This window comes from Balaenoptera acutorostrata, chromosome 6, assembly GCF_949987535.1.
Source record: "Balaenoptera acutorostrata chromosome 6, mBalAcu1.1, whole genome shotgun sequence".
Classification (NCBI taxonomy): domain Eukaryota; kingdom Metazoa; phylum Chordata; class Mammalia; order Artiodactyla; family Balaenopteridae; genus Balaenoptera; species Balaenoptera acutorostrata.
The window spans coordinates 42,526,239-42,553,196 of NC_080069.1; the positions used below are offsets into that span (position 1 = coordinate 42,526,239).

The following is a 26,958-nucleotide window of genomic DNA, read 5'->3' on the forward strand; positions in this document are numbered from 1 at the left end:
AGTGCTTCAGTTGAGGGCTTGTGGACCAGCAGTGTCTGAGCAGCACAGGGTGAGACCCTCATGATGAAGCAGTCACATCCACTGTGCAGACTGGTAGGGGAAGGGAATTGAACGGTCTGCTGTGACCAGAATTTGCAGGGTCTCAAATGCTCAGAACATATGATAATAAACATTTTTTTAATATATAAATTTATTTTTTCATTTATTTAATTTTTGGCTGCATTGGGTCTTTGTTGCTGTGCGCAGGCTTTCTCTAGTTGTGGCGAGCGGGGGCTACTCTTTGTTGCGGGGTATGGGCTTCTCATTGCGGTGACTTCTTTTGTTGCAGAGCACAGGCTCTAGGTGCGCAGGCTTCAGTAGTTGTGGCACACGGGCTTAGTTGCTCCGCGGCATGTGGGATCTTCCCGGACCAGGGCTTGAACCCGTGTCCCCTGCATTGGCAGGTGGATTCTTAACCACTGCGCCACCAGAGAAGCCCAATAATAAATGTTTATTGAGCTCTTACTGGATGCCAAACAATGTGCTAAGAGCCTTACATGCATCACCCCACTCAGTCCTCCCAAACCCTACGAGGTTGGTGCTATTGTTGTTCCCTGTCTGCGGTGAAGAAAGCACAGCCTGGAGTGGCTGAAGGACTTGCACTGTCAGTAGCAGAGTCAGGACTCGAACCTTGCTCTTACCTGACACTCATACCCATGCTCTTATCCCCTGTGCTGAGCAGCCATAAGGCAACCTGGTAGTCACATTGATGTTCCACAGTGATCATGATGGCAATGGCCCAGAGGGTGGAGACTGTGGCAGGAGGATCAGTTAGAGCTGTCATCCAGGCAAGACATGCTGGGGACCTGAACAAGAATTGGAGTAGAGAAAACTGAAAGAAGAGGATTTCGAGAGACGTTGCAGGAAGACTTGGTGACCCACTGGATTTCATGAGCAGATGAGTGGATCCAAGAAGATTCCAGATTGTTTTTTATAACAAGAAAGCTGTAGATTGGACCTTGTGCCAGCATCTGAATTTGCTGACAACCCTGAAAGTAGTCTTCATGCATCTAGAGAATAGACAGGGTCAACAGTCAGCTATGGTTTGTAGACCTTGGAAGTAAACTCCATGGCTTGGCCAAAGCTGCTTTCCTGTGGCCCAATACATTTGTAACACCCAGAAAGCCCTTGTGAAGAAGTCAAAGTTGTATGTCTGGAGGATGAAACAGCCAGATATCCTGTGATATTGAAAAGAGACATTCAGAGGGTATTTTCCTATGTGTTTTTGCTCCTTTTTCTCCTTAAGTAGTCATGTGTTTCCTTCTGCATCAATGCAGCAGAGAGAGAGTTCAGGTTTGGATGGAAAGATAAGAAGAGCAGGCAAGCTGACAATGCAGAAGAGAAGGGGCTTTCTATCAATAGAATCAGTTGGAAACCTGCTACAGAGACTGAGGTTGCCCTGGGGGATCAGCGAGCCCTTTGCACACAGGTCATGAAAGTATCAATCTTCTTGTGTAGGAGTTGGACCTCTGGTTGGATTGCTCTGCAAACCTGACAGTTCCAGGAAGGAGTCATAGATGGAAGAGACCCCTATGAGGCTGCACCAAGGTGTTAACCATCTTGCTCTCCAAGGTTATCACAGCACTCATGACCCTCCCACACAGCAAAGGGATAATGCGTGATCAATGATCTGTTGTTATGGAAACTTCCTGAATGGTTTCCAGTTGGCCTTTGTTGGGGTTTGAGCCCACTCCCCCCCCACCCCCCCCACCCCCGCAAATAATCTCTTGCTCCCTACCCAGTTTCTGACCCAGTCAAGAAAGAAAACAAAAGAGATGCCAATAGAGACACTCAGACATTAGCAGAAATGACCATGATTTGCCTGATAAGCAGGATTAGCTCTGTGGGTTCACAATCTTCTCCAGCCTTTTTACTTGGTTAGAATCCTTCTTCTCCAGTGCTCTCTGTGGAAAGTACTAAAGCTGTGATTCTTGGGAGAAAATGAATCAGGGCGGAAGAACTTTCCTCCTTAGGAGGCTACACAGTGCTTGAAGGTGGACCCAAGATGGATTGATAGACAGGCATTAATAAGGGAGTTCTTTAGGGGGGAGAGAGAGAGAGAGACTCCGGAATTTTGAGGTGCTTGAAAATATAAGGCCAAGGTTTTAGTAAGAGTTTGCATGGACTAAGTGCTTAGACTCCTTTAAATGTTGAAGAGATTTGTGAGTGAAGATTGGAGTTCATGGCTAGGTCAGCTTTGCTTCTTCAGATGTGCCACATCATTGACTGACGGGGGGGAGAAGACACAGTTTTGCAAATATAATATCATAGTTATTGATCATCTCTGTACCAGTCAAGGTAACTAGATTTTCCTGAGGAAACAACTCCAAAAGCTCAGTGGGTTAGAACAAGAAAGGTTTGTTTGTTTGTTCATTTATTTATTTACTTCTTGCTCTGCTGTATACCCACCAGAGGTCAGCTGGGGGCTGTACTAGTCCTTCTCACTCGGGTCAGTCACAAACTTGAGTTTGCCAGGAAAGAGAGAGCTGTGAAAGGTCCTGCTTCAGCTTGGAAGTGATACATGTCACTTCTGCTTTACCACTGTGGCCAGAACTAGCCACATGGTCCCACCCAACAGCAAGGAAGTGCAGTTCTATCAGGTGTCCAGAAGGTGCAGACTGGAAACAGCTGGCAAAGAGCTCTTAATGGCCTTCACAATCTCATTGACTAATAGAGTTTTTGTTTTAATAGACTTTATTTCTTAGAAGAGTTTTAGGTTCACACCAGAATTGAGTGGAAGGTATACAGATTTCCCCTAAATTCTCTGCCCCAACACCTTCCCCATATCATCATCCATCCCCCACCAGAGTGGAACATTTATTATAATTGATGAACCTACATTGATACCTTAGGGTTCGCTCTTGATGTTGTATATTCTATGGGTTTAGACAATAGTATAATGACGTATATCCACCATTATAGTATCATACAGAATACTTTCACTGCCCTAAACACCTTCTGTGCTCTGCCTTATTCATCCCTCCCTCCTCCCTAACCCCTGGCAACTGCTGATCTGTTAACTGTCTCCATAGTTTTGCCTTTTCCAGAATGTCATATAGTTGGGACCATACAGTATGTAGCCTTTTCAAATTAGCCTTTTTCACTAAGCAATATGCATTTAAGATTCCTGTTCATCTTTTATTGATAGCTCACTTCTTCATATTGCTGAATAATATATTCCGTTGTATGTACCACAGTTTATTTATCCACTCACCTACCGAAGGACATATGGTTGCTTTCAAGTCTTGGCAATTATGAATAAAATTGGTATAATCATCCATGGGCAGGCTTTTGTGTGGACATAAATTTTCATCTCCTTTGGGTAAATATCAAGGAGCATCATTGCTGGATTGTATGGTAAGAGTATATTCAATTTTGTAAGAAACTGCCAAACTGTCTTCCAAATTGGCTGTACCATTTTGCATTCCCACCAGCAATGAATGAGAGTTCCTGTTGTTCCACATCTTTACCAGCATTTGGTGTTTTCAGTGTTCTGGATTCTGGCCATTCCAATAGGTATATAGCTAATAGAATTTTATTTAGAAAGATTTTATAAAGGCATCTTTGGGCCTCTTAATAACCTGTGAACTGGAGAATGTAGATATGTATCAATATGATTCACATTTTTGAATATATGTTTATGCTAAAACTCACTGAGGCTGAATAATTCTTCTAGATCAGGTGTAGTTAATAAATTTGTTTGGCTTTCTGGGCTGTATGGTCTCTATTGCAGCCACTCAGCTCTGCTTTTGTAGAGTGACATAGACGATACATAAATGAGTGGGCTGTGATTCACTAAAACTTTATTGACAAAACAGATGGTGGACTGGATTTGATCCATGGGTTCTAGTTTGCTGACCTTTGTTTTAAACATCTAGTAGAGCAGGTCTAGAATCAATTTCTGCTTCACTATCCTGACTCTACAGATAATTTTAAGACAAAAGATCCATATTTGTTTTTAAAACTATGTATAAGAAATAATCTCTTAATTTATAGATTTTATTTGAGTTTGGTATGCAGAGGTGAGATCCTAGCAATGGGACTGCTTAGAAATAGGTTATTCCTCCTTCTAGAGCCCTCTGGTGGCTGGAGGAAGCCATTGCAACAATCCCTGGGGACGTGACAGTTGTTACTTTTGACTCTTGGTTTCTGTTTTCCACAGCTTTAATCATGACCATCTGGGTTAAGAGGGAATACCCATACCATTCGTCCTGGGGGGTCCTCAGAGGGGGTTGATGATCAAGAATAAGATTGATTTCACTATCAGGAACTATGATAGGTTTCTCTGGAGGTTTTCCTGGAGTTTCTACTCAGCTAGTTCATCAGGTTTCTCATTAGAAGCAAAGACCTTTGCATTAGCTTCAGTAACAGGTCATCGGCTTTTAAATATTCAGAAAGCTCAATTGGCGGTGAAGCGGTTTGATGAAGTATATTCCTTGCCCTTAAAGAGCAGAAAAATTATCGGATTAGCCACCCCCATAATGATCTAATGCAGTGAGGTTTGTGCTGGAAGTAATAATGACACTGAGTGTATTTTAAACAGTCAGTATCTCTTTTTATTTCTCAAAGCTCACAATCTCTGTAAATCATGTGCCATGGCTTCCTGGCAAGGATTTATAGTTTCAAAAATGTCTAGCTTTCTAGGACTTCCCTGGTGGTGCAGAGGTTAAGAATCCGCCTGCCAGTGCAGGGGACACAGGTTCGACCCTGGTCTCGAAGATCCCACATGCCGCAGAGCAACTGAGCCCATGTGCCACAACTACTGAGCCTGCACTCTAGAGCCCGCGAGCCACAACTACTGAGCCCGCGAGCCACAATTACTAAGCCTGCACACCTAGAGCCCGTGCTCCACAACAAGAGAAGCCACCGCAATGAGAGGCCCGCATACCGCAACAAACAGTAGCCCCTGCTCACCGCAACTAGAGAAAGCCTGCGTGCAGCAGTGAAGACCCAATGCCGCCAAAAATAAATAAATAAAAATAAATTAATTAATTAAAAAAAATAACAGTCCTTGGACTACACTCTCACCCAGATGTATGTTCTTTGGCCAAATAATAGTTTTGGAAAATGGAATCAGCTCCCATAAAGTTCTAGCTTTACTTGCAACTGGGGGATTTGGTAACATGCCTGTCACCTACATGACAGCAGCAGCACTCTTTAAAAGAATCATTTGTTCTCTGAGTCACCACCATCCCTACTCAGTCAATTCACCTCCGTCCTCCATTGGATTGTTTGAAACCACCTTCTTTTACCAATAAGGAAACGGAGGCCTGAGAAATTAACTTATTCAAGGCTACACAGTTGTGAAGCAATAGAACTTGACCTGAAACCTGAGTGTTCCTGTAAAGCACTCTGATGTCTTTCTAAGTGGCTGTTCTTCTATGTGTCTTGCCCCTGACCCAGAGCATCACCATATGTCTCCCCCATATCATGGCAGTCACCCAAATTTGTAGTGTTCTACCTAATGCTCTGCACAGATGCAGTCCCTAATGTTCCCCAAGGAGCTTAGGAGAGATAATGTCCCCAAGTAAAGAGTTAGAAGTGACAGACTAGGGACTCTCACTTCCAGTGAGGATGTGGAAAGCACGAGAGAGGGATCTCCCCCTAACACCAAGACAGCACCAACAAGCTAGATGAACTACAAAGTCATATTTTTAAAACCCATCTGAGAGCTGAGGATGCAAAGAAACTTAAAGGTACTAAAATCCAGAATGCCCTTCCTGGGACAGCAGAGACGTGCTGTTGCTTTTACCTCTGGTGATGGTGGGAGGAGGAGGAATATGCCAGAGGTGGGGGGCAAGGGGAACGAGCCAAACCTTTGACAAGCCTTTAGTGACCACGAGTGGGCTGACCTGACTGATTGGGGCCCCAAAGACTCCAGCTACAGAGTGAGTTGCACTTTCCCACCACCATTGGACCCCAGGCCTTCACTGAGTGAAGAGGGGCAGTATGCCAACGTCAGACAGGGCAGGAGAGCTAAGTGAAACCCTTCAGAGGCACTGCAGACCTTCAGCCAGGGCAGGACATCCCTTACCAAGGGCAGGGGACATGACCACAGGAAGGAAAATGGTCATCTGAGGTGCAGAGAGCCGTGGGTGGGACTGGAGAGCAGAGGAGATTTCCTGCAGCTCAGAAAGTTGGCAGCCAAGCCATAAAGCATAGAGAACTCTCCAGAGTCTCGTGGATGCTAAGATCCCAAGCCCTGCTGAAAGGCAAGTTCTGAGCGCACTTGCAAGCTTTGGAGCCAGTGGTAAACAAACTCTAAAGTTGCAACCAAGTTGCAGCAAAACCTAACCTAACTCAAGTTGAGAATTCTACTTTGCGGTAGCAGACCATTCTATTGGTCTTTTACCCAAGAGTTTAATTCTGGAGCTCACAGACCCAAATGGTTCAGGTGGAGCCAAATCCACCCCTTTCCCTGTCCAGCTGTGCTCCAAGCAGCCCAAGTCATTGCTGTCAAGACCCACACCTCACTCCACAATTAATGTCCACTAATAATTTGCATTCATTCTTGGGATGCTGTATGTCTTTGTACGCTATGTAATGGTATGCTAAAGGAGGATCAATAAGAGAGAGAGTGTTTCTCTTGGCAAAAAAAGTTTTCAAGACAGGCAGAAGGGAGATACATAGCTAAGTACATAATTACTTGACCTCACCTAGTTTATTAGAAAAGTATATCTTTAGAGAATTGTTAGTCCTTGAAAAAGAATTCAACTAAACACTGGTCTTTGTCTGTAAATGACTCATTAGAGACACTATTAATCTTAGCAGAACAATTCCTGGTGCCAGATTTAAAGGATAGAAAAATCATTATTTTCCATTACCAAACAAAGTTTTGGCCAGAAACAAATGTCCAGTGGGAGATTTGAAAGGAAAACAAATTTCTATTTAATTGATCTTAATGTCTTCCTGAAAACCTGACTATTAAATGGTTTCCTCCTCAGTGAGTCAGGGGGACTCGGGAGTTTCTTAGTGCTATCAGGGTCTCTACCTTTTCTCCATTGGTTTTGAACCCTTTTCCTTCTCTGAACATTTGTAGCTTTTCTCTGTGTATGAATTTTTAGATTAAGTCTTTGAAATGCTTAGGCATTGGAGATCTGAGTCAAACCCAATGCAAATGATACCAGTTCGAGGACTTTTATTTTGAAGAGAGGCCTTTGCTGTACTGTAAATATCTTGGCATGCTTCCTGACACTTCCAATCAAGTCATATTTCTGATTTCAGTCACATGCAGGGCTAGGAAGGGAACAAATGCTATTCTGAGGGCGAGGAGAGAGCATGCTCTGTGCCAGACACTAGTCTAATGGCTTTACATCTGTTAACTGCTTATTCTTTACACCAAATCTTGGAGATAGGTACTATTTTTAATCACCATTGTATGGAATCAAACAGACAGCTTCAGTTGTTTTCTAGTCCTGTGTTCAGTTCCTAGATCAGGGTTCAGCAAACTTTTCCTATCCTAGGCCATTTAGTAAATATCTTAGGCTTTGCACAACATATGGTCTCTGTCACAACCTCTCATTTTTGTCATCGTAGCATGACAATGTCCACAGATGGTACCCAAACAAATGGCTGTGTCTTTGTTCCAATAAAACTTTATTTATGGAGACTGAAATTTGAATGTCATGTAATTTTCACAGGGCATGAAGTATTATTCTTTGATTGTTTCAAGCCATTTAAAAATGGAAAAAACATTTCTAGCTCCAGGACTGTACAAAACCAAGCGGTGATCCGGATTTAGCCCGCAGACTCTAGTCTGGGGATCTCTGACCTAGATTGAAAGAAGATATCACTGCTCTCTAATCAGATCTAAATATCTGTCATCTGGGATGGAGTGCCTCAACACTGATAACATGAAATGTTTAGAATTTGAAAAATGCTTTCTAGAAGAACCAATAGAAACCATGTCATTTGGAAATGCTCAGCCTAGCATCCAGGAGAGCAGGCACACGGCCCTGGACCATATCATGTTGGTCGTGATGGTAGCGCAGGTCCCGAGAAGCCCTTTGAAATCAGGCTGCCTTGGGTTTGCATTCACTCCTCCACTTAATACTTGAGTAACCTTGAGCAAGTTACTTTTCCTCTTTGAGTGTCAAAATCCTCATCTATAAAACGAGCATAAGAATTCCTCCTTGATGAATATTAAGTGAAAAATATATATATACTGCTTCACAATATAAACAGTTATATATTGCTCAGAACAGGAGAGTTTGGTAAAAGGTTGCTCTACATGGATATCTCTTATATTCCTGACTATTCTGTTTAGTTCAATGGTGCTTTTAGATTGCATAATACTTCACCCAATAATTCTTTTATTAAAAAGGCAGGAATTGTTTCTCTTTTAATCATTGTATATGTATAATATATAAAAGAGTATATTCAATATATGTATAATTTAAAGAGTAGTTGAAAAACCACCCATGACCCCCTAACTCTGCTTATGAATTAGAACATCACCAGATGATCTCAAGTCTCCTAACCTGACCCTTCCAGACTACCTCCCTCCCTTCTCTATGCTATTCTGAATTTTATGTTATTCATTCTCTTATTTTGCTTTCATAAATGTACTCCATACATCAACAAGTAATGTATGCTTAGTTTTTTCCTACTTTTGACTTTCATACAAATGGAATCATACTCTATTTGTGTATCTCACTTTCCCCCTACCAACATGATGTATTTGAGGTTGTTCACATTGATCCATACAGCCATAGGTCTTCGTTTTTGCTTCTGTGTAATTAATTTTCTATCATATGAACATGTCACATTTTATGTATCCATTTTCCTGTTGACATTGGGGTTGTTTCTAGGTTTTTGCTATTACAAAGTTATTATGGCTTCTTGAATACTTCTCATAGGGGTGTATGTAAAAGAGTCCCTAAGTGTAGGTACAACCCTAGGTGTAGAAACCAGGTACAAGCTTGTGCCATAGAGTTTGCACAACTTCAGCTTTTCTAGGAGATTGTGGCTTGTTTGCTGAAGGGGTTGCTCCATTCACACCAATAATTTATGAGGGTTCCCAGTGCTTCACAACCTTTTTTCTTTCTTTTCCTTTTTTCTTAAACTCTTAAAAATGGAAGCATAACACAAATTCAGAAAAGCCAACAAAACATACATGTCAAGCTCAATGAATTATTACAAAGCGAGTATGTATGTAACCACCACCCAGGTCAAAGTGAGAATTTGTGACATCTCAGAAGCCCCTGTTATACCCCTTCCCAATATTTATCTTCTCCCTTCCCCCCACCAAAGGTAATCACATGTCTGACTTTAAACAGTTTTTTTTAAAAATTTAATTTAGTTTTATTTATTTATTTGTGGCTGTGTTGGGTCTTCGTTTCTGTGCGAGGGCTTTCTCTAGTTGCGGCGAGCGGGGACCACTCTTCATCGCGGTGCGCGGGCCTCTCACTATCACGGCCTCTCTTGTTGCGGAGCACAAGCTCCAGACGCGCAGGCTCAGTAATTGTGGCTCACAGGCCTAGTTGCTCCGCGGCATGTGGGATCTTCCCAGACCAGGGCTCGAACCCGTGTCCCCTGCATTGGCAGGCAGATTCTCAACCACTGCGCCACCAGGGAAGCCCTAAATAGTTTTGTTTTGCTCATTTAAAAAAGCCATATAAATGGAATTCATTCAATGTGTATTCATTTATATCTGGCCTGTTTTGTTCAGTTTTATTTTGGTAATAGTCACCCATCTTGTTGTGTGTGGCTGGAATTCATTTATTTTCACAGCTGTATAGTGTTCTGTTGTATATCCATTCTACTGTTAGTAGACATTTGTTTCCTATTTTTTGCTATTACAAATGGCACTACTGTGAAAATTCTATATATTTCTTGATGCAGCAGGCACTCATCCCTGTTGTATGTATGACTATGAATGGAATTGCTGTGTTATAGGGTAAACATGTTTAACTTCAGTAGATAACGTCAGTTTTCCAGATAGTTCTACTAAATTAGTCTTCCACCAACAGTATATGAGAGTTGCTTTTGCTGCACATGCTCATGAGTGCTTGGTATTTTTTTTAAATTTTGGCTGTCAGATGGATGTGTAAGTGACTTCTTAGAGTTTTTCATTTTCCTGATCTTAGAGAGGTTAAGCACATTGTCATGTGGTTGTTGGCTATTTGGATATCTTATTTTGTGAAGTGTCTATTCAAGTCTTTTGCCATGTTTCCTTCTGAGTTATCTTTAAAAATTATTTTATTGTTGTTTATTGATTTATTGGAGGTTTTTTAAAAAATATTCTACATAGGAGTCCTTTTTTGATTGTACATGTTGCCAAAATATTTTCCCAGACAGGGACTTACCTTTTCACGCCTGGATGATAGCTCCTGATGAACAGAGGTCTTTGAGTTTAATGGTGTGTCCTCTGGAGCTGCACCCTGCTACCATCTGGGGTTGAGTGTTTGCAATTAGATGCTCATCAGATTTACAAAGGACAGGGAAGTGGTCAGAAAGAGACCACCTAGGCAAGCAAAAAGTCCTCACTTTCCGATATGAACTTCCAAACTGTAGCCTTTCAAAATTAACTTGTTCCCAGACTGAATGGAAAAGAAGGGTGTGCTGGAAAACCAAAGTCGAATTTCAAGAATAAACAGTCTGTAGCTGTTTCGACAAAGAGGTTGATGGTTTGCCACAAAGGGGAACGGCCAGCTCTCTAGAGGCAGAGTGAGGGCCTTTCCTGTGAAGCGGCAGGGTTATCCTGGAGCAGAGCTGGTGGCCTGTGGCATGGGAGGTGCTGGGCTGCTTTAGCTCTAGTCCTGCTTCTCTTTGGCCTCAATCTGGGTCATTAGGCTGAAGTTTTGCCTGAGGGCCACCAGAGTGGGGTACTGCTTAGCAGCATGCTGGGCAGCTCAGCTTTGTGCTTTGTCCCCAGCCAGCGGGGTGAGGGAGTGTATGAACGAGTGAGTGAGAGAGAAAAGAGAGAGTGTGTATGTGGGGGCAGGAAGCCCCCAATATTCAGATTCAATAATTATCTTTATTTTCTGGTGAAAGGTAAGCTTTTACTTCAGGAACTTATGAGAGAGCTATGAAGGGAGAAATACCTGTATGTATTGCAAAAACTTGCAGAAAGTCCCCTTTTCCCTTCCCCATCAAAATACTTGGTGATTTTCTTGAATCTCTTGTTCCTTTATCAAAAAGAGAAACAATTATAATGACTACGGCTTCAAAAAAAAAAAAGAATCAAAGAAATGGTCAAAGAAAGATAGGATCTGTTAGATTGAAAGGGTCATAAAGTGCTGATCAGGGTGAATAAATAAGGAGGCTCCCTTTATGTATGTTCCAGTGAAACTTCAGAACATCAAAACTAAAGAGGAAATTCGGAAAGGCTTTAGAAAGACTTTACTTTCCTAAAGAAGGTGTTTGAGTTAATCCCTCAGGAATATATTGTGTAAAGGATGGATTTAAAAATTACCTCTTCTTTTAAAAGAAAAAGGTAGCATATGTGGCTCTCTTCCCTTCCCTCTCCAAGTCCCTGTGGATAATAGAAAATGTATTAGAAAGCAGATGCAAGAAAAATACCATCTTTGGATCAGAAGTCCTGCGGTATCTCTGGAAGATAGGAAATAGATGGAAGGAATCCAGGTCAAAGACATATAGAATAGGAATGGTTCTGGTTGCTTCAGGCAACAGATAACAGGGCAGCCATCATGGTGGTTGGGCAACTGCATCTGGAACAGTTGGGCAGCTTTGACCTCTTCCTCTGGTTCCCTTATGCTGAGTCATGGGCAGCAGCAGGCTTGAGCTGGAGGTACCTTATGTGGACGACGTCCAGAAGGAACTACAACCTTCAGCCTGAAATCAAGTTACTAACTCACACTCTTCCCATGTGGCCTGTCTTGCCCTTCCCTACAACCTCTGGAGGCCACTGTATTAAACAAATAACATAAAATACAAAGATGAGCATCCAACCAAGAATCACCAAACACTTAAGGAAACATCAATTCATTGAATAAGACACTCTGATTCAGCAAACCAAAGGGCTGTCACCAAGAAAACAGCAGTAATGGAGTAACAGGGATTGGACTTTAAAAGAAACAAAGTGGATATCCTCAGAGGAGTAAGAAGAGTTTATTCCATAAAATAAGGACAGGCATCTGTTTCAAGAGCCAAATAGACATTACATTAGAAATGAAATATTTAATTGATATTTTAAAACAACTCATCAGTGGGATGGAAAGCAGGATGCACACAGCTGGAGAAGAAATTAATGAGCTGGAGGTTTGAATAAAGAAATAATTCAGGGGCTTCCCTGGTGGCGTAGTGGTTGAGCATCTGCCTGCTAATGCAGGGGACACGGGTTCGAGCCCTGGTCTGGGAAGATCCCACATGCCGTGGAGCAACTGGGCCCGTGAGCCACAACTACTGAGCCTGCGTGTCTGGAGCCTGTGCTCTGCAACAAGAGAGGCCGTGATAGTGAGAGGCTCGCGCACCATGATGAAGAGTGGCCCCCGCTTGCTGCAACTAGAGAAAGCCCTCGCACAGAAACGAAGACCCAACACAGCCATAGATTAATTAATTAATTAATTAATTTAAAAAATAGTGAAAAAAACCAATGTGTTTAAAAAAAATTCAGAATGTAATACAAAAAGCCTTAGATTTAAAAGAATGAAACAAAGGTTAAAAAGACATGGAGGATAGACCTAGGAGTTTCAAAATCCATTTGCTAGGGTCTCTCAAAGGAGAGAAGAGAGAGAGAGTGGTTGAGGTGAGGAAGAGGCGGGAAGGGAAGAAAAGAATCAAAGAAATGGTCAGAAATGAGCTGTTGGATTACAAGGGTCCCCACAGTGCTGATCTTGATGAATAAATAAAGATGCTCCTTAGACATATCAGAGTGAACATTCAGGGTAAAGAGAAGATCTTGAAAGGCTTTACAGAGAAAGAAGATGGGATACTGTTTTCATTAGAGGCATGAGGACTCTTCACTGTCTTGAGGGGGTGAGGAGGGAATCCATCTTTGAGGAGAGGCTTGGGTGGAAATAGAGTTAATATTGAAATATGGTTTTACATTGTGAACATAAAACTGCATTCCTGTTGTTAGCAAACTCTTCTTGGTTCTTCAGGTTACATATTATCCTTGGAGAATGGTTCGATTTCTCTAAGATACACGTGAGATATTGTTAGTCAAAGCAGAGTCTCTGAAATGCTGCACAATCCTGGTTTGGAAGTTAGCCCTGAAAGGGCTTCATAGCCATCTGTATTTGCAGCCCCCTTTTTCTGCCTGGGGCCAAGACCTTGTTTACCACCCTGGAGGACACAGCTAGGACTAGAAGTGGCTGAGATTTCCTTTCAAAATCCAGGGCTTTCCAATGGAATGGTTGACAGCTCTTCTTACCCGGATGGCTCTGTTTAGGCTGCTGATGGGGTAACAGGCTTGCCCACTTGTACCCTGAGCAAAAAGAAATGCCATTTATCCTGGATAATCTTTTAAAGTAAGTAGGAAAGAACAGATGCTGAGTTTTAGCTCATATTAAGACTGAATTTGCGAGGGCCTGCTTATTGGTAACCTGATAACCTTGATAAACTGTCCAGGTCCCTGGAGCCCTCACAGTACGTGTGGGTTTATAATGGAACAGTTAGCCCTGGAACATGGGCTCAGATTTCTTAGCAAAGGGCTCCTCGTGGGGAGGAAGAATGACCAGTCTTACTATTTATGGGATTTCTCTCTTTATTTAGTTAAGAAGAGCACATTCTATTGAATGAAAGAACTCCATGTTTCTATTATTTTTCATATTAACTCCCTAAACTTTTCTTGTGTGATTTTAGAGGCCAGAGCCCACCAGTTGCTGAATTTAACTTACTCCTGAAAGCTCACACTTTGGAAACCTATGGGGTGGATCCCCACCCATGCAAGGTAACTGCCCCTCCCTGCAGGTTGACATATAATGATTGTTTTGCCCAAAAAAGAGTTAATTGGTATGCAGGTCTGGAGGATCCCTTCTAGGATATTTCCACAGCCTGACCCATCACCCCTAATCATAAGGGACAACAGTGGGCTGCAGTCACATGTTTGGGTAGTAGATTTTCTCTATTGGCCTCTTCTAATTGCTTGCTAATTCATTCATCCATCAAGTGGATGGTTTTACTACTGAGAAGTTATAGGATCCTAACAGGTTTATTTTCAAAGGCCATTGCCAGCAAGAATGCAATCTTTAAAAATGGGTAAGTGGAAGGAAAAAAGAAAGGTTTAAAATTCACATTAGGAGTACGTATTTGTTTTTCTTTTTTCCTGTTTCTCGAATTAATACTTGACAGCATTTCTCTCAAGTGGGAAACCCAGACCACCTGTATCAGAATCACCTGGGCCCCACCCCAGGGCCACTGAATCAGAATCACTGGGGGTGCAGCTGGGGAATCTGCCTTTTAAACAAGCTCCCAAGGTGAGGCTCAAGCACATGTTTTCCAGAAATGTTTTATGAAAACAGTGTTCTTTCCATATCCCAAACTATACGTCAATCAGACTCTAACATGAATTCTAAACTAAGCGTTTGTATCAGCCAGGCTCTTAAACGTATGTTTTTGAGTCATACTAGAACATTTTTTTACCCAGATGGGACCAGCTAATAGTATTTGGTGAAGTCCTCATGCTAGAGATGTAGCTCCGGCTGCTTATTAGAAGGACCTGGGAAGCTTCATAATCTCCTGTTGCCCAGTGCCATCAGGATCTGTGAGGGTGCAGCCCGGGCAGAGAACCAGTGGGGCCTGTTTACAGTGGCATGTGCATCTTCTGGCTCTGCCCGCACAGTTATTTTAGAATATTTGCCAGATGTCTCTTCCTGCTAATGGTATAAATCAGATTATTCCATTTAGTGAATTAGATTTTATCCACAAATTTGAGCCTCTCTGTCTGTTTTATTTATTACTTGGAGACTGACTTGATTTTTGTTGTTGTTATTGTTCCTTTGCCTTCCCTTATCAATGCTTAGTTTTCCTGGTGGAGGCTGGAATCAAAGTAGGCATTTCCAGGCATGTCTTTATATTTACATTGCCAGAAATCCTGTGTGGGATTGAGTCCAGTTAGATTAGACACTCAGGGATTTGGTTTCAGGGCTAATGACAACCAAGAACAGTTTGCCCACGTTGTAGGGCAGATCTGAGAACTCAGGCAGCCCCAGAACGCACTTGGAAGTAGACTAGTGGTTTGGGACTAATCTGTATTTTCCCAGGAGGTTCCTGGTGAGGCAGAAGGCCCATTCCTCAGACGGGAAAGCTATACATTCCTGGCCCTCACCCAAATTTTAGGCGCACTTCGGTTGGAAGTCCCATCTCAGAAGCTTAGTTTATTTCTACAGTCATTGTAATTAACCTGAAATTAACCCAGGGTGAGGATGAATAAGCATATCATTTATCCTTTATTTTATATTCCTTAATCCAAATATGTTTTAATTTATTTATTTATTTATTTATTTTTCAGGATTCAACAGGCACAACAACATTTTTAGGATTCACTGCTGCAGGCTTTGTGGTATTTCAGGGAAATAAGAGAATCCATTTGATAAAATGGTGAGTAGTGAGTACTTCTTCGGAAAAAATTGTTTAATCTTGTTTTTTTTATTAATCTCATTTTTCTTTCCCAGCCTTTGACTTTTTGCTTGGAAATGTCAGGTAGAAAGCCTAGGATCCATTTCTCTGCCCTGGAACTTCTTATAAAGAGATTATTCATCTAAAAATGGAACCCAATCTCAGTTGTCTTAGACCTCGGGAGACCTGGGGTGTGTCCTGGGCTCAGGGGGCTCTGCTTTCGAAGAAAAGGTGTCCAGGATTCCTGGTGAGGAAACACTGGCCAGAGGGGTGACCACGGGGTGGGTCAGGGCAGGATACATGTGCAAGTTCTCTCGAATAACTCAGGACCCCCTCTCTCCCACTCACTTCATTCCATTCTCTTCTGTTGAATCCTCGCTGTAGACTCCCCCTTTGTAATCCAGTGTATCAGTGACGATGCTTTTGGCTCAAAGGAACAGGAATGTCTGCTCACAGTGGCTTACAAATGAGAGGACTGATTATCTCAAACAGCAAAAGTTCCAGGGGTCGGGCAGCCCCATGGTCCTTTAACTTAACTGCCTGACAACACCGTGAAGGACTTGGACCCCTCCATTCTCTTCTCTGCCTTCCCAGGGTGGTGGGTTTTATCCCCAGGCTTGTGCTCATAAAATGGCCATGTGTGCAACTCTGGCCCTTACATCTTCACACAGCAACACTCCCTGAAGGAGAGCAGCCCCTTCCATGTGTCTCATATTAAAACAAGGATAACTTTTTCAGAAGCTCTGTAGGAGACTTCCTGTGTATCTAATTGGGCAGGATAGGGTCATTTGCGCCTCCTTAAACTAATCCTTCCAAGAAGAAGAATTCCATGATGAGGTTGGTCAAATCAAGGTCCATCATTTTGGGGCTGGGAAGAGCATCATCTGCATGAACAGTTCATCTAGAGGAAGAATAAAGTCTGGGTTGTGTCCGGAAGAACATGGGAGGATGGACCGGCAGTGCCCACTATGTCCAATCAAGGAACAAAGTAGCTTTAGTAAAGACTGAAGAAGGCTGAACATTTTATATGCGTTGGAATATTGTAAGGGCTTAGTCTTGTTCATAGCTTCAGCTTGATTTGGTTCCCTCCCTGATGGTCCCTGACAGATTTGTCACCCAGTGTCTCACTGAGTCATGGGCTCACTCTTTTGGCCTGAGCCCTTGGGTCTGAAGTTCTTGATGGGCCAGTGGGCATCCATCCTCAGTCCTGGGTTTGAAATGCTCTTTTGCACTTACCTGAACCTCTGTTTCATGGTTCTGTTAGCATCAGGATTTCTTTCAGCACTCTTTATCAAATCCCCCCCACCACCGATTCTTGGCACTCTCCTCTTAGCACCTGCCTTCCCTTCAACCCTTCTCTACTAGATTAGCATCAGTCAGCTCACGTCCACTTTGCTCCCTACACCTTCTGCTCTTTTTTATCAGCCCTCTCTTTCTAAGAATGCTGATTTATCTAAGTATCTTCTCTTCCCACTCTATCACTGCCTTTATTCATGTCATACTTTCAGTTCCCATCTGTGCCCACTTATTCTCTTCCTCCACAATTATCATTCTCAAACTCTCATGTGCCTCTAATAAATCACTTAGCTCTCTGTGTCTCAATGTACTCATCCATAAAATGGGCATCAGCTATATCCGACTGCTTTACAGGAAAGAAAGGAGATGGGGGAGAAACAGGTAAAATAGTGTGTGTGTGAGTGATTTGATTTGTGAACAAGGATGTTTTATGAATGTATAACATGGTGGAGTTACCAATTTTCTTCCCTGTATTTTCGGTACCTGTAAAGAAGCTCCAATGTTAACCACACTTCAGTCCATTCCAGAATAAGTTCCCTAGCGATTTCTGCTGACTTTGGGGAGCATGGGTAATGCGGGCAGGGACTTCCCCCATCCTCTCCTAGGACTATAAAAGGCTTGAGGATCCTGAAGGGTGTTTGATTCTCAGGTACTAGTCAACTTTGGAGTAGCTGGGTTAGAACCTGACATGTCTCACGTGCAGATTAATTGCAAGTCTCTCCCATTTGGGGCTTTAGTTTCTTCTTGGGTACACTGAAGAGTTGAGATGGACAATCGCCAGACCATTTGTTTCTGGATCCTACATCTTGGTGTTCCTGGTGGGGTGCTGATGTCATCCCCATCCCTTTCAGCCATGGCTTAGGCACATATTTGTAACAGCCGTGTACATGTTACTAAAATAAAGTTTCTTCCCACGTTAAACCTAGTTTTGTTTTGTTTTGGTTTTGACATCCATTGAGCTTTGTCACTCTTGCAAATCCTCTCCACAGCTTAATATGACCTCACAATTCCTTTTCCCCCAGGAAAAGCACAGGGGCACACATCACTGGCCTAGGAATTAAATCAAAGGAATAAAAATAGAGTTCCCTCCTCTCTTTACATGTGTCTCCTCACCAAGGAGGTAACCTTAGGTCTACATTTCAGTCAGATTTTAACTGAGCAGCTCCTTAAGCTGAAGCCTCAAGTCTTTTGACTACAGTTCATCAAGTTGTCCTTAACAATTTTGAGCATCTCAATATCTAATACAGTTATTCATTTATCAACAGGGAGAGCAGAAATGAAAATTTTGCATTGTGGTGTGTGTTTCTTGGAGATGGATGTGAAAGGTTACAGATACTGTGAATCCATATTGTTTCATTAACCGAATATGAAATAACTACATTCTTCCTATCTCGCAAAATGGGCTGACCAATTAACATTGTTCTGGTCATTAATGTTGATGAAACCCCTAGAGCTCCTTGGAGGAAAGGTGCAGCTTAACGTTAAAAAAATGGAATAAATAATTCTGAGCTGCCTACGGAGCCTCTCTTGGGAAGAAAATTGCTGTATCATTCACTTGGGGACTCTTCGCTGCTCATTAGACCTTCAGCCGTGATAAGATAATATCTCGTTTCATTGCAGTCTGCTTGGCATTTGTGAGTCAGGCAGATTCCTATGGGAAAGCCAGGTACCTTGGTTAGCTGCTACTTTTTTTCTTCTCACCCAAAGAGATTTTCTTTTCTTAGGTCGGATGTCTGCAAATTGAAGTTTGAAGGGAAGACATTTTATGTGATTGGCGCCCAGAAGGAGGTCAGAAACTGTTTTTCTAGCTGTCTGTTGTTGTGTGTGCAGGTGTGTATGTGCAGGAGAAAGAGTCAAGTGTAAAATGTGCCTTTAGTCATGTAGCCCCCAAAAGACCACGATGTTAAAGTTTGTGATGATACTGGAAGTTTGGAGTTAAATAAACACCGGCTTTGCACATTTAAGAATAAATTCAGTGAGCAATACTGTCCATATACCCCTGTGTAAAGATTAGACTGTGATAGACTTGAGAAATAGAAAATTGAACTTCCCCCTACCTCTGCAATTTGCCAGAATGATGAAACAAATGAATAATACTTAAAGATAGCTATCAGCCAGTGCTGGTTAGAGTTTTATAAACAGAGTCTGTAAGTCCAGGGAATCTTAAAATGTAGGTTGGCTTCATCATCTGGGAGGAGGCCATTACCGAAACTTTGAGCCTCAGAGCTAGGTCTGGGAGTTTCTGGATTTTCTTGACCCTAGTTTTTGGTTTACGTACTAGATATTCAAGAATGGCAAATAAGTTTTTAAAGTCATCCAACTCTGATTGAGAGTTAGACAATGCTTGGAGTGTTGAGAAGGATTGTGAAGCTGTTATTTATCAGAAACAGGGCCTGGATGGGTTAGTAATATCTGCAAAGGGTGAGGGAGGGGGGAATACCATTTCAGGACCACTTCTAAGAACACAGTAATGCATCAGTTACTTCAGATCTGTTTGGTAAGCGGCAGGATGCAAATAGGTAAATTCTTGAAAGAAAAACATGAAAAACATATACTGTGTTTAACATGCCCTTTCTTGTTTTGTTATTTTTTTATTAGAAAAAAGCCATGTTGGCATTCCATACTTCAACACCAGCTGCCTGCAAACATCTTTGGAAGTGTGGGGTGGAGAACCAGGCCTTTTATAAGTAAGTAGCTTTTATTCATTTAATCATAGGTTTTAAAAGCACCCCTGGAACCCTTTATGTTTTGCAAACAGCTGCATATTCATTTCTTTTAATATCGTCCTTTTTAGTACATTTAAGTGAATTATAAATTTGGTGCATTGTTCAGGGTGACTCCCAACCACTGTTGGCCTGATCAAGTCCTGAACTTTATTTTATGTTGGGTGTTTCCCATAGAATTGCTGTGGGCTTTTTTTTTTTTTTTCTTTTGATATTGCTATTTCCATCCAGCCTGTCATAGGATCTATTTTCGGTTCGTGTCTCCTCAGAAGCAGACCTTGAGAAGAGTTTTGTGCAAATAGTTTTTCTTTGGGATGTGATTACTGAACATACCAATAGGGGAGTGGAGGAGGGAGAAATAAGCAATTTAGGACACGTTACTGAGCAGTCACTACTCTGGGCAGCTGGGTTCAGCTCTGCTGGGGAACTCTGGCAGACTGTAGAACATGCCTCAAAGTTCTCCCACTGACCACCAAGGAGGTTGGGCTGTTTATGTACTGATTCCCCATTCATTTTGGCTTAGAGACACTTACGAGGGCAGAGCTAATACTCTCTGGCCCCTCTGGCTTACTCTGAGCATGGGTTGAATGTGCTGTCAACACTAGAAAAAGAAACCTTGGGCAGGGAATCACACATGTTCATAGTAAGAAGGCTTCAGTATATAGAGATGAGAGCCAAAGGTTTGTGGGTGGAATGCCATCAGAGTCTAGGACTGTAGAAAGTCAGTGCTGGACAGGACTTCAGAAACCATCCATAAAGCTCTCAGCTTTCAAAAGAGGTTAAAATTTAGGATTGTTCCATGAGTTCTAGCTTCTCCTCTTTGAGACACCTGCTGACTGGAAGAGCAGTGGTGATGGATGCGGTCAGGAACCTAGCCAGCCCCGCCTGGGGTATCAGCACCGCTCACCCCTGGAGCTCATCCAGGCGGCTTTTGCTCTATTCCCCGACCCCCTCCCCACTGAACTACTGTCTTTCTTATTAGACTTACCTGAAAATGCTGAATCTCTGAATGTCCTGGGCTTTGGCTGACAAGGACCATCAAGAGAATGAAGGCTGGAACAGTGTTTTTCAAACCTCTTTTCAGCCACAGAACTCTTTCCCTTAAACAGAAAGTGTAGGCAAAGCCTAATATGTAAAAAAGATAAAAATAGAGAAGCTGTGTTGTTGTTGGGGACCAGAGTTGGGATTGGGGACTGGAGACCCTTCACTCATTGCTCACTGCTCCCCAGGAGGTTGGGTGACCAGTTGTGTGAGTTTGCCCGGGACTTTCCCAGGTTTAGAATGAGAGTCCAGTGTCCCAGGAAACCCCTACATCCTGGGAAAATCCTGTCAGGAGCATGAGATGATTCACAAAATGCTGTGCTTCTTGGAAGGATGATACGTATCAATGAGACCTCAAGGCATCTGTGGGTCCCCTGCAGTGTTTGAGAACTGGTGAACAAAGAACACCTGATGGCCTCTGAAAAATCAGCATGTCTAGACTTCTCCATCCACATGAGAGTGGACAAAAGGAAAGGCAGACTGTCTGGTGCTCTTAGTCTTTACTTGGAGCCTGCACATTTTTTTATTTTTGTTTTTAATCATTTAAAAAATTTAGATAATACTCATATACCATAAAATTAACCCTTTAAAGTATATATTCAGTGGTTTTTAGTATAATTCACAAAGTTATGCGTCCATCACCACTATCTAATTACTTAGGACATTGAATAGGTTTTTTTTTTGCCCACATATTGTTTTATCACATGTAAGCAAGTCAGTTGGTATATGGAGTCAAATAAAGGTAAAAACAGAATTGAAAAGAGGGGGAAGAAGGGGAAAAAACCCCACAATCAAAGGAATCTGTTTTGGACATTTTGGGATACACTCATTATCTGGCAGCTAACAAAGTGGTCTGATAATTCTGTCATTGAATGGGCCAACTAGGCATATCAAAGAAACCACTTCCAATCATCTGTAGATGCTTCAGAAGACCCAGGGAGTGCAGCTGTGAGCACAGGTGGCACCCTACAGAGTTGGCCAAGACCTTGCATCAACACCTCTGCTTTGGTTGGGACAGGCTACCCCATCTCTCCCATTAGGACTTCTAATCACTAATATTTGTACTGATCTGAGTTTTGCCCAAACCTTGTGTTCCTCCATTGTCCCATAACCATCCCCGTTCCTTAGGAAAGAGGAAAGATATAGCTCGTCCTGACCCAGCTGTGTGACCTTGGGCCAGTGCCCGGCCGCAGCCTTCTCAGCTGTAGAATGGAGGGAACTGGGACTCAGGCATAGTTTGCTTGCATCACTGTGGCCTAGTGTCAAAGACTGTGGGCTTTAGAAGCCAACAGGCTTGGGTTAGAATCTTGACTCTGTCGCTTACTAGCCGTGTGGCCTGGAACAAAACACTGAACGCTTTGAGCCTCATCTTTATTTTTCATCTGTAAAATGTGATTGGCAATCCCTGCCCTGCAGTGTTTAGTTCTGCCAGGCACGTTGACCATCAATAAGCGGTAGCTGCTGCTATGACTACGACAACTACCCCCTCCACTAATGGTGAAAGTCTTTCGAGTGCCAATTGGTCGCTGAGCGTAGTCACTTCTGAAGGACTCTGATTCTGTGACGCTCAGGAGTGGGCCCCTGCTTCCTCCCCTGCTCCATCCCTTTCCCAGGCAGTGCTTTTGGCCCTGCTTCCAGCTGACCGGCACTGTGCCTTCATGGTTTCGGCTGGCAGAGCAAGGGCCCTGATCTTGTTTTCTGGGTTGGGGGTCATTTGCTCCCTCCTTTTCACTTCACCTGCCATGAGAACAGGGAGGCCCAGTGGCCAAGAATTCCCTAGTGTGCTTTTAACACATGACTGTGGTGCTACTTGTCAGCTGGCCTGGGGCCACTGACCAGGTTTGAAAGCCCTGACTCTGAGATTTGCTGCCTGGGAACAGAGCCCAGAAGCAGAAACTCTGATTCTCCCTCCTGCTCCGAACCCCAGAGGATCCCCAACACAGACTTAGATAGTTACCATCTCAGAGCTTCCTCTATGCCGTGTGTTTTTAGGTGCTACCACCTAAAATGAGCCCTGGAACATGCCATTTCTGGGCGCTGATTCCCTGAAAGCACACTGGATTCCCTGAAGGGTTCAGTGGCTCCCTGGTGCTTCCATCTGATGAATCTTTATCTCACACTAGCTTTATGCCATGTCAATGCTAGGCACTGGGGACACAGTGGAGGCTCACATGAAACTCTCTGTTCCCAACTTTGTATGGAATTGTGTGCAGGACATAAAGGCAGTCCCTGATAAATTCCTTATCTGGAGTTAGTGTACATTTTGTCAAGGGAACAGTATTACACTGGCCATCAAGGACCCAGAGTAGCTCCCTAAACTGACTCCTCTCACACTTTTGTGAGCACGTGAATTACCTGGAGATGCTGTTAGAATGTGGATTCTGGTTCAGTAGGTCTGGGTGGGGCCCAAGAGTCCATATTTCTAATAAGCTCCCTAGTGATGCTGAGCTGCAGGCCCGTGGACCACACTTGAGTAATAAGGTTCTAAACCAGAGGTTCTCAGCCTGACTGCATGTTAGAATCAGCTGGGGGAGCTTTTAAACAATACCATCGTGGACCCTACCCCTGACCCAATCAAATTGGAATCTGGGTCCTCACAAAAATGTGTACACGAGTGTTCATAGCAGCATTCTTCATAATAGCTAAACCAAATGCCCATCAACTGATAAAAGGATAAAGGAAAGTGGTATATCCATACAGTGGAATATTATTCAGCCATAAAAGGAAGGAAGTACCTACTGATTCCTGCTACAACATGGATGAAACTTGGAAACATGATACTAAGGAGTAGAGGAGATAAGGAGTGGAAGAAGGAACGGACTGCCAGTGGGTACAGGGGCTTCCTTTTGGGGTGATGAAAATGTTTTTTTGATGAACTTTTAACTTCGTGCATTATACTGAAAACCACTGAAACGTAAAATCTAAAAGGGTGAAGTTTATGTTATGTGAATTCTATTTCAATAAAGCTGTTATTTTAAAAATTCAGAATCTGGGATGAGGGGACTAGATGTTGGTAGTAATACACCTTTCCCAGGAAGTGTGAACCTGCAGCCTAGGGTTCAATGCTCTAATCCAGTGATTCTCAAAGTTAGGGTCCCTGGACCAGCTTCAGCATCCCCTGGGAACTTGTTAGAAAGGCAGATTCTTGGGCTCCAGCCCAGACTTACTGACTCAGAACCTTGTGTTTCCAAAAGCCTGCCAGGTGATCCTGATGCTTTCTGAAGTCTAAGAACCTGCATGGCTAAAGCATTATTTTAAAAATACAGACAAGCCTGGGTTTGCAGCCTGCTTCCTCCAGCTTCTATGATGTGACCATTGTTAAGTGACTTCACCGTTCTCTACCTCAATTTCCTCATGTAAAAATGTGGATTGCTTCCTCCTAGGAGAGAGCTGTGAGGATGAAATGAATTAGTGTATTTAAGATGCTTTGGATGGTGAATGGCCCCTCGTAGGTGCTCAATAATAACATATGTTGTTATTGCTCTGATTACTCCAGAAGCTGTAAACCATGGGAAAAAGGGAAGTTGTATTGTTAGTTCTAGAGGCGGCTTTTAGAGCACTACCCAGTGTGCTGACCTCCATCCCCAGCCCCTATAGTAGCAGGTACCAGAGGAGAGAAGCTAGAGGCAGGGGTGAGTGGAGGCGTGTTCCTGCAGAGCTGTGCTGTGTGTGCACCAGATGATACTGACACTCAGAGAACACTTTGCCTGTTCCAGGCACTGTCCGCATGTGTGCACACCTCACATATATTACCCCATTTAAAACACACCTTCAGTGTCAGGAGTGGGCCCAACTCCCTAGTGCCATGGAAGGGTACAGTGGTCTCTGGGTACAGTGGCTCTGCCCTGGCAGTTCTGGGGTGGGGGTGGTGGAGAGCTGTGACAGCAGAAAGGAAAGCAGTGATGAAGCCACCATGTGAATACACAGGTGTTGCCAAGTCATGTGCTGGTCAACTGGGGACTGGATTTCTCTGTGAGGTCAGATATTTGAGAATAGTCAATGCTTCTGTGCTGGAATTTTGATGGGGAGTTGGAGGTGGAAGTGGGGAGAGGGCAGGCCTGGAAGAAGGTTGGAGGAGAGAGAATTGCTATTTTCACTAGGTTGTGCCTTGATTGCTTTCGTTGGGAGGAAGGCTTTTGCTCTGGGCTCATTGATGGGAGAGCCTGGGAACAGAGAGCTGGAACAGGTCAGCTAGAGCTAGAGCAGGAAGGCTCTTTTATTGGCCTTCAGAGTGTTTGACATGGTTCCCGGGATTGGTCATGGATTAGAGGATTGGCTTTGGTAGCTCAATAGTGAGAAGGCAATACAGAGGTCTGGAGAGTGATAATGGGGGTGGGGGAAAGGGAGAGAGGGAGGGAAAGTGTTATATAATGAGCAGGTAGTACTCTAGGTGTTTTCAAATCATTTAATCTCATTTAACCCTCCTCAGAACACTATGAATTAGGTATTCCAATACCCTTACCCTTTAAAAAATTTATAGAGAAACTAAGGCTCAGAGAAGCTACATGGCTTGACCAAGGTCACAGGATCAAAAGCAGGAAAGAACCTGGACCCTTGTTTCTTCAGATAAAATGCCACCTGGGAGTCATTCAAGGAGAATATGGGGACTCAGAGTTTCTCCAGTGCAAGTAGGCTGCCTTGGAATGACCTTGGAGTGTTTGATAAAAATACAAACTCCCAGACCCCTCTCCAGACCTGCTTTATGAGAATCTGTAGTGATGCAGCCTGAGAGCTGGTATTCTTAACCCCTACTCCAGGGGCAGCTGACGTACAGCCAGGTTTGGAAGGACGACTAGGTGCATGTCCTGTGACCCAGCCACCTTTCTCTTGCCCCCGTGCATTTCCTTCCATCCTACTCTCTGTTTCTCAATTCCCAGGGGGTTTGTGGGGTTCAAGCTCTCAGAATAAATTCCCCTGTTAAAATTCCATTAAATATCTCAGCCCAAACATTATCGGGCGTCTCCCTGGACATTTGGGAGGGTGTGGGTTTGGTGGTAATGCTCTCGGTAGAGTGTCTATGAGCAAATGAAATCATGCAAATAATCATCAAGGGCACTCAGCTGCCAGGAAGAAGCCAACGCTTTTTTCAGTCCTCTCATCCTGAGCAGACAGCTATTCACTTTCTCTGCACAGCGTGCCTTCTGACCTGTTTTTCTTGAGGCACTCTGGGTTTGTGTGGAAGCAGTGGAGCACTGAGGCCACCCACAAAGGGGCTGTTCTGGGTGTGAGGAGAAGACAGTGGCCTCCACATGGGACTTGGAGGGGCAGGAGCTGAGGCTGAACCGGTGAGAGACAGAGCCGCCCACGGCTCCCCAGAAGAGCCCCCTGTCACTGGAATTGCTGTGCTGGCCATATCCCTTTGAGTTTCTGGCATCTTCCGTAAAATGGGCACAGAGTTGAGTCTGAATTTCAAAAACTGCAATTAAGGGCTTCCCTGGTGGCGCAGTGGTTGACAGTCTGCCTGCCAATGCAGGGGACACGGGTTCGAGCCCTGGTCTGGGAAGATCCCACATGCCGCAGAGCAACTAGGCCCGTGAGCCACAACTACTGAGCCTGCGCGTCTGGAGCCTGTGCTCCGCAACAAGAGAGGCCGCGATAGTGAGAGGCCCGCGCACCGCGATGAAGAGTGGCCCCCGCTTGCCGCAACTAGAGAAAGCCCTCGCACAGAAACAAAGACCCAACACAGCCAAAAATAAACAAATAAATAAATAAATTTAAAAGTCTTTTAAAAAAAAACTGTAATTAAGACTCTTGTGGTGTGATGAATTGGGAGATTGGGATTGACACATATACACTGATGTGTATAAAGTAGATGACTAATAAGAAAAAATAAAAATAAAAAAGATAACAACAACAAAAACAAACAAGCAAAAAGACTCTTAGTAATCTTTTTAGCAGACTTTCTTGCCCCGAGGACCCTTAGGAACCTAGAACAATAACAGCAAAACAATAAAAAAGCAGAAGCTGCTTTAAAATGTTTCTCTACCCTCCATCTCTGAGTACGTGGGAGCAACAACCCTGCTGAGAAGATGGGGAGAGGCATCTGGTGGTGGCAGATGTGTGAGGCCCACGGCTGTCTAGGGCTAAGGTTGGAGGTGTGGGGAGCAGACAGGCCCAGGGCAGGCACCTCCTCAGAGGACCGGGCACAGTGGATGCTGCCCCACGTTAGCCAGGCTTGCTGGGCCATCTTCTCCTTTTGACTGGGTGTGGTCTGTAACCTGGCTTTGGCCAGCAGCCTGTCCTAGGTGTCCAGACCCCCTGCGGGGTGTGGATCTCATGTGCTCTGCTTGTCCTTAGGGCTCCCACATTGTCTTCTCTGGGCCCTGCCTTGACAGGA

At 43.6% G+C, this 26,958-nt stretch overlaps 1 protein-coding gene across 7 annotated transcripts in view; it reads left to right on the forward strand.

Annotated features, from left to right (window-relative positions):
* Window positions 1-26,958, forward strand: part of FRMD3 (FERM domain containing 3) — a 381,549-nt gene that overhangs the window by 293,304 nt on the left and 61,287 nt on the right. For all 7 annotated transcript variants that reach the window (XM_057549302.1, XM_007176911.2, XM_057549305.1 and 4 more), the window contains 4 exons: window positions 13,807-13,894; window positions 15,455-15,543; window positions 18,582-18,645; window positions 19,456-19,544. In XM_057549302.1, the coding sequence (XP_057405285.1) occupies window positions 13,807-13,894; window positions 15,455-15,543; window positions 18,582-18,645; window positions 19,456-19,544 (330 nt within the window). The remainder of the gene's footprint in view (window positions 1-13,806; window positions 13,895-15,454; window positions 15,544-18,581; window positions 18,646-19,455; window positions 19,545-26,958) is intronic.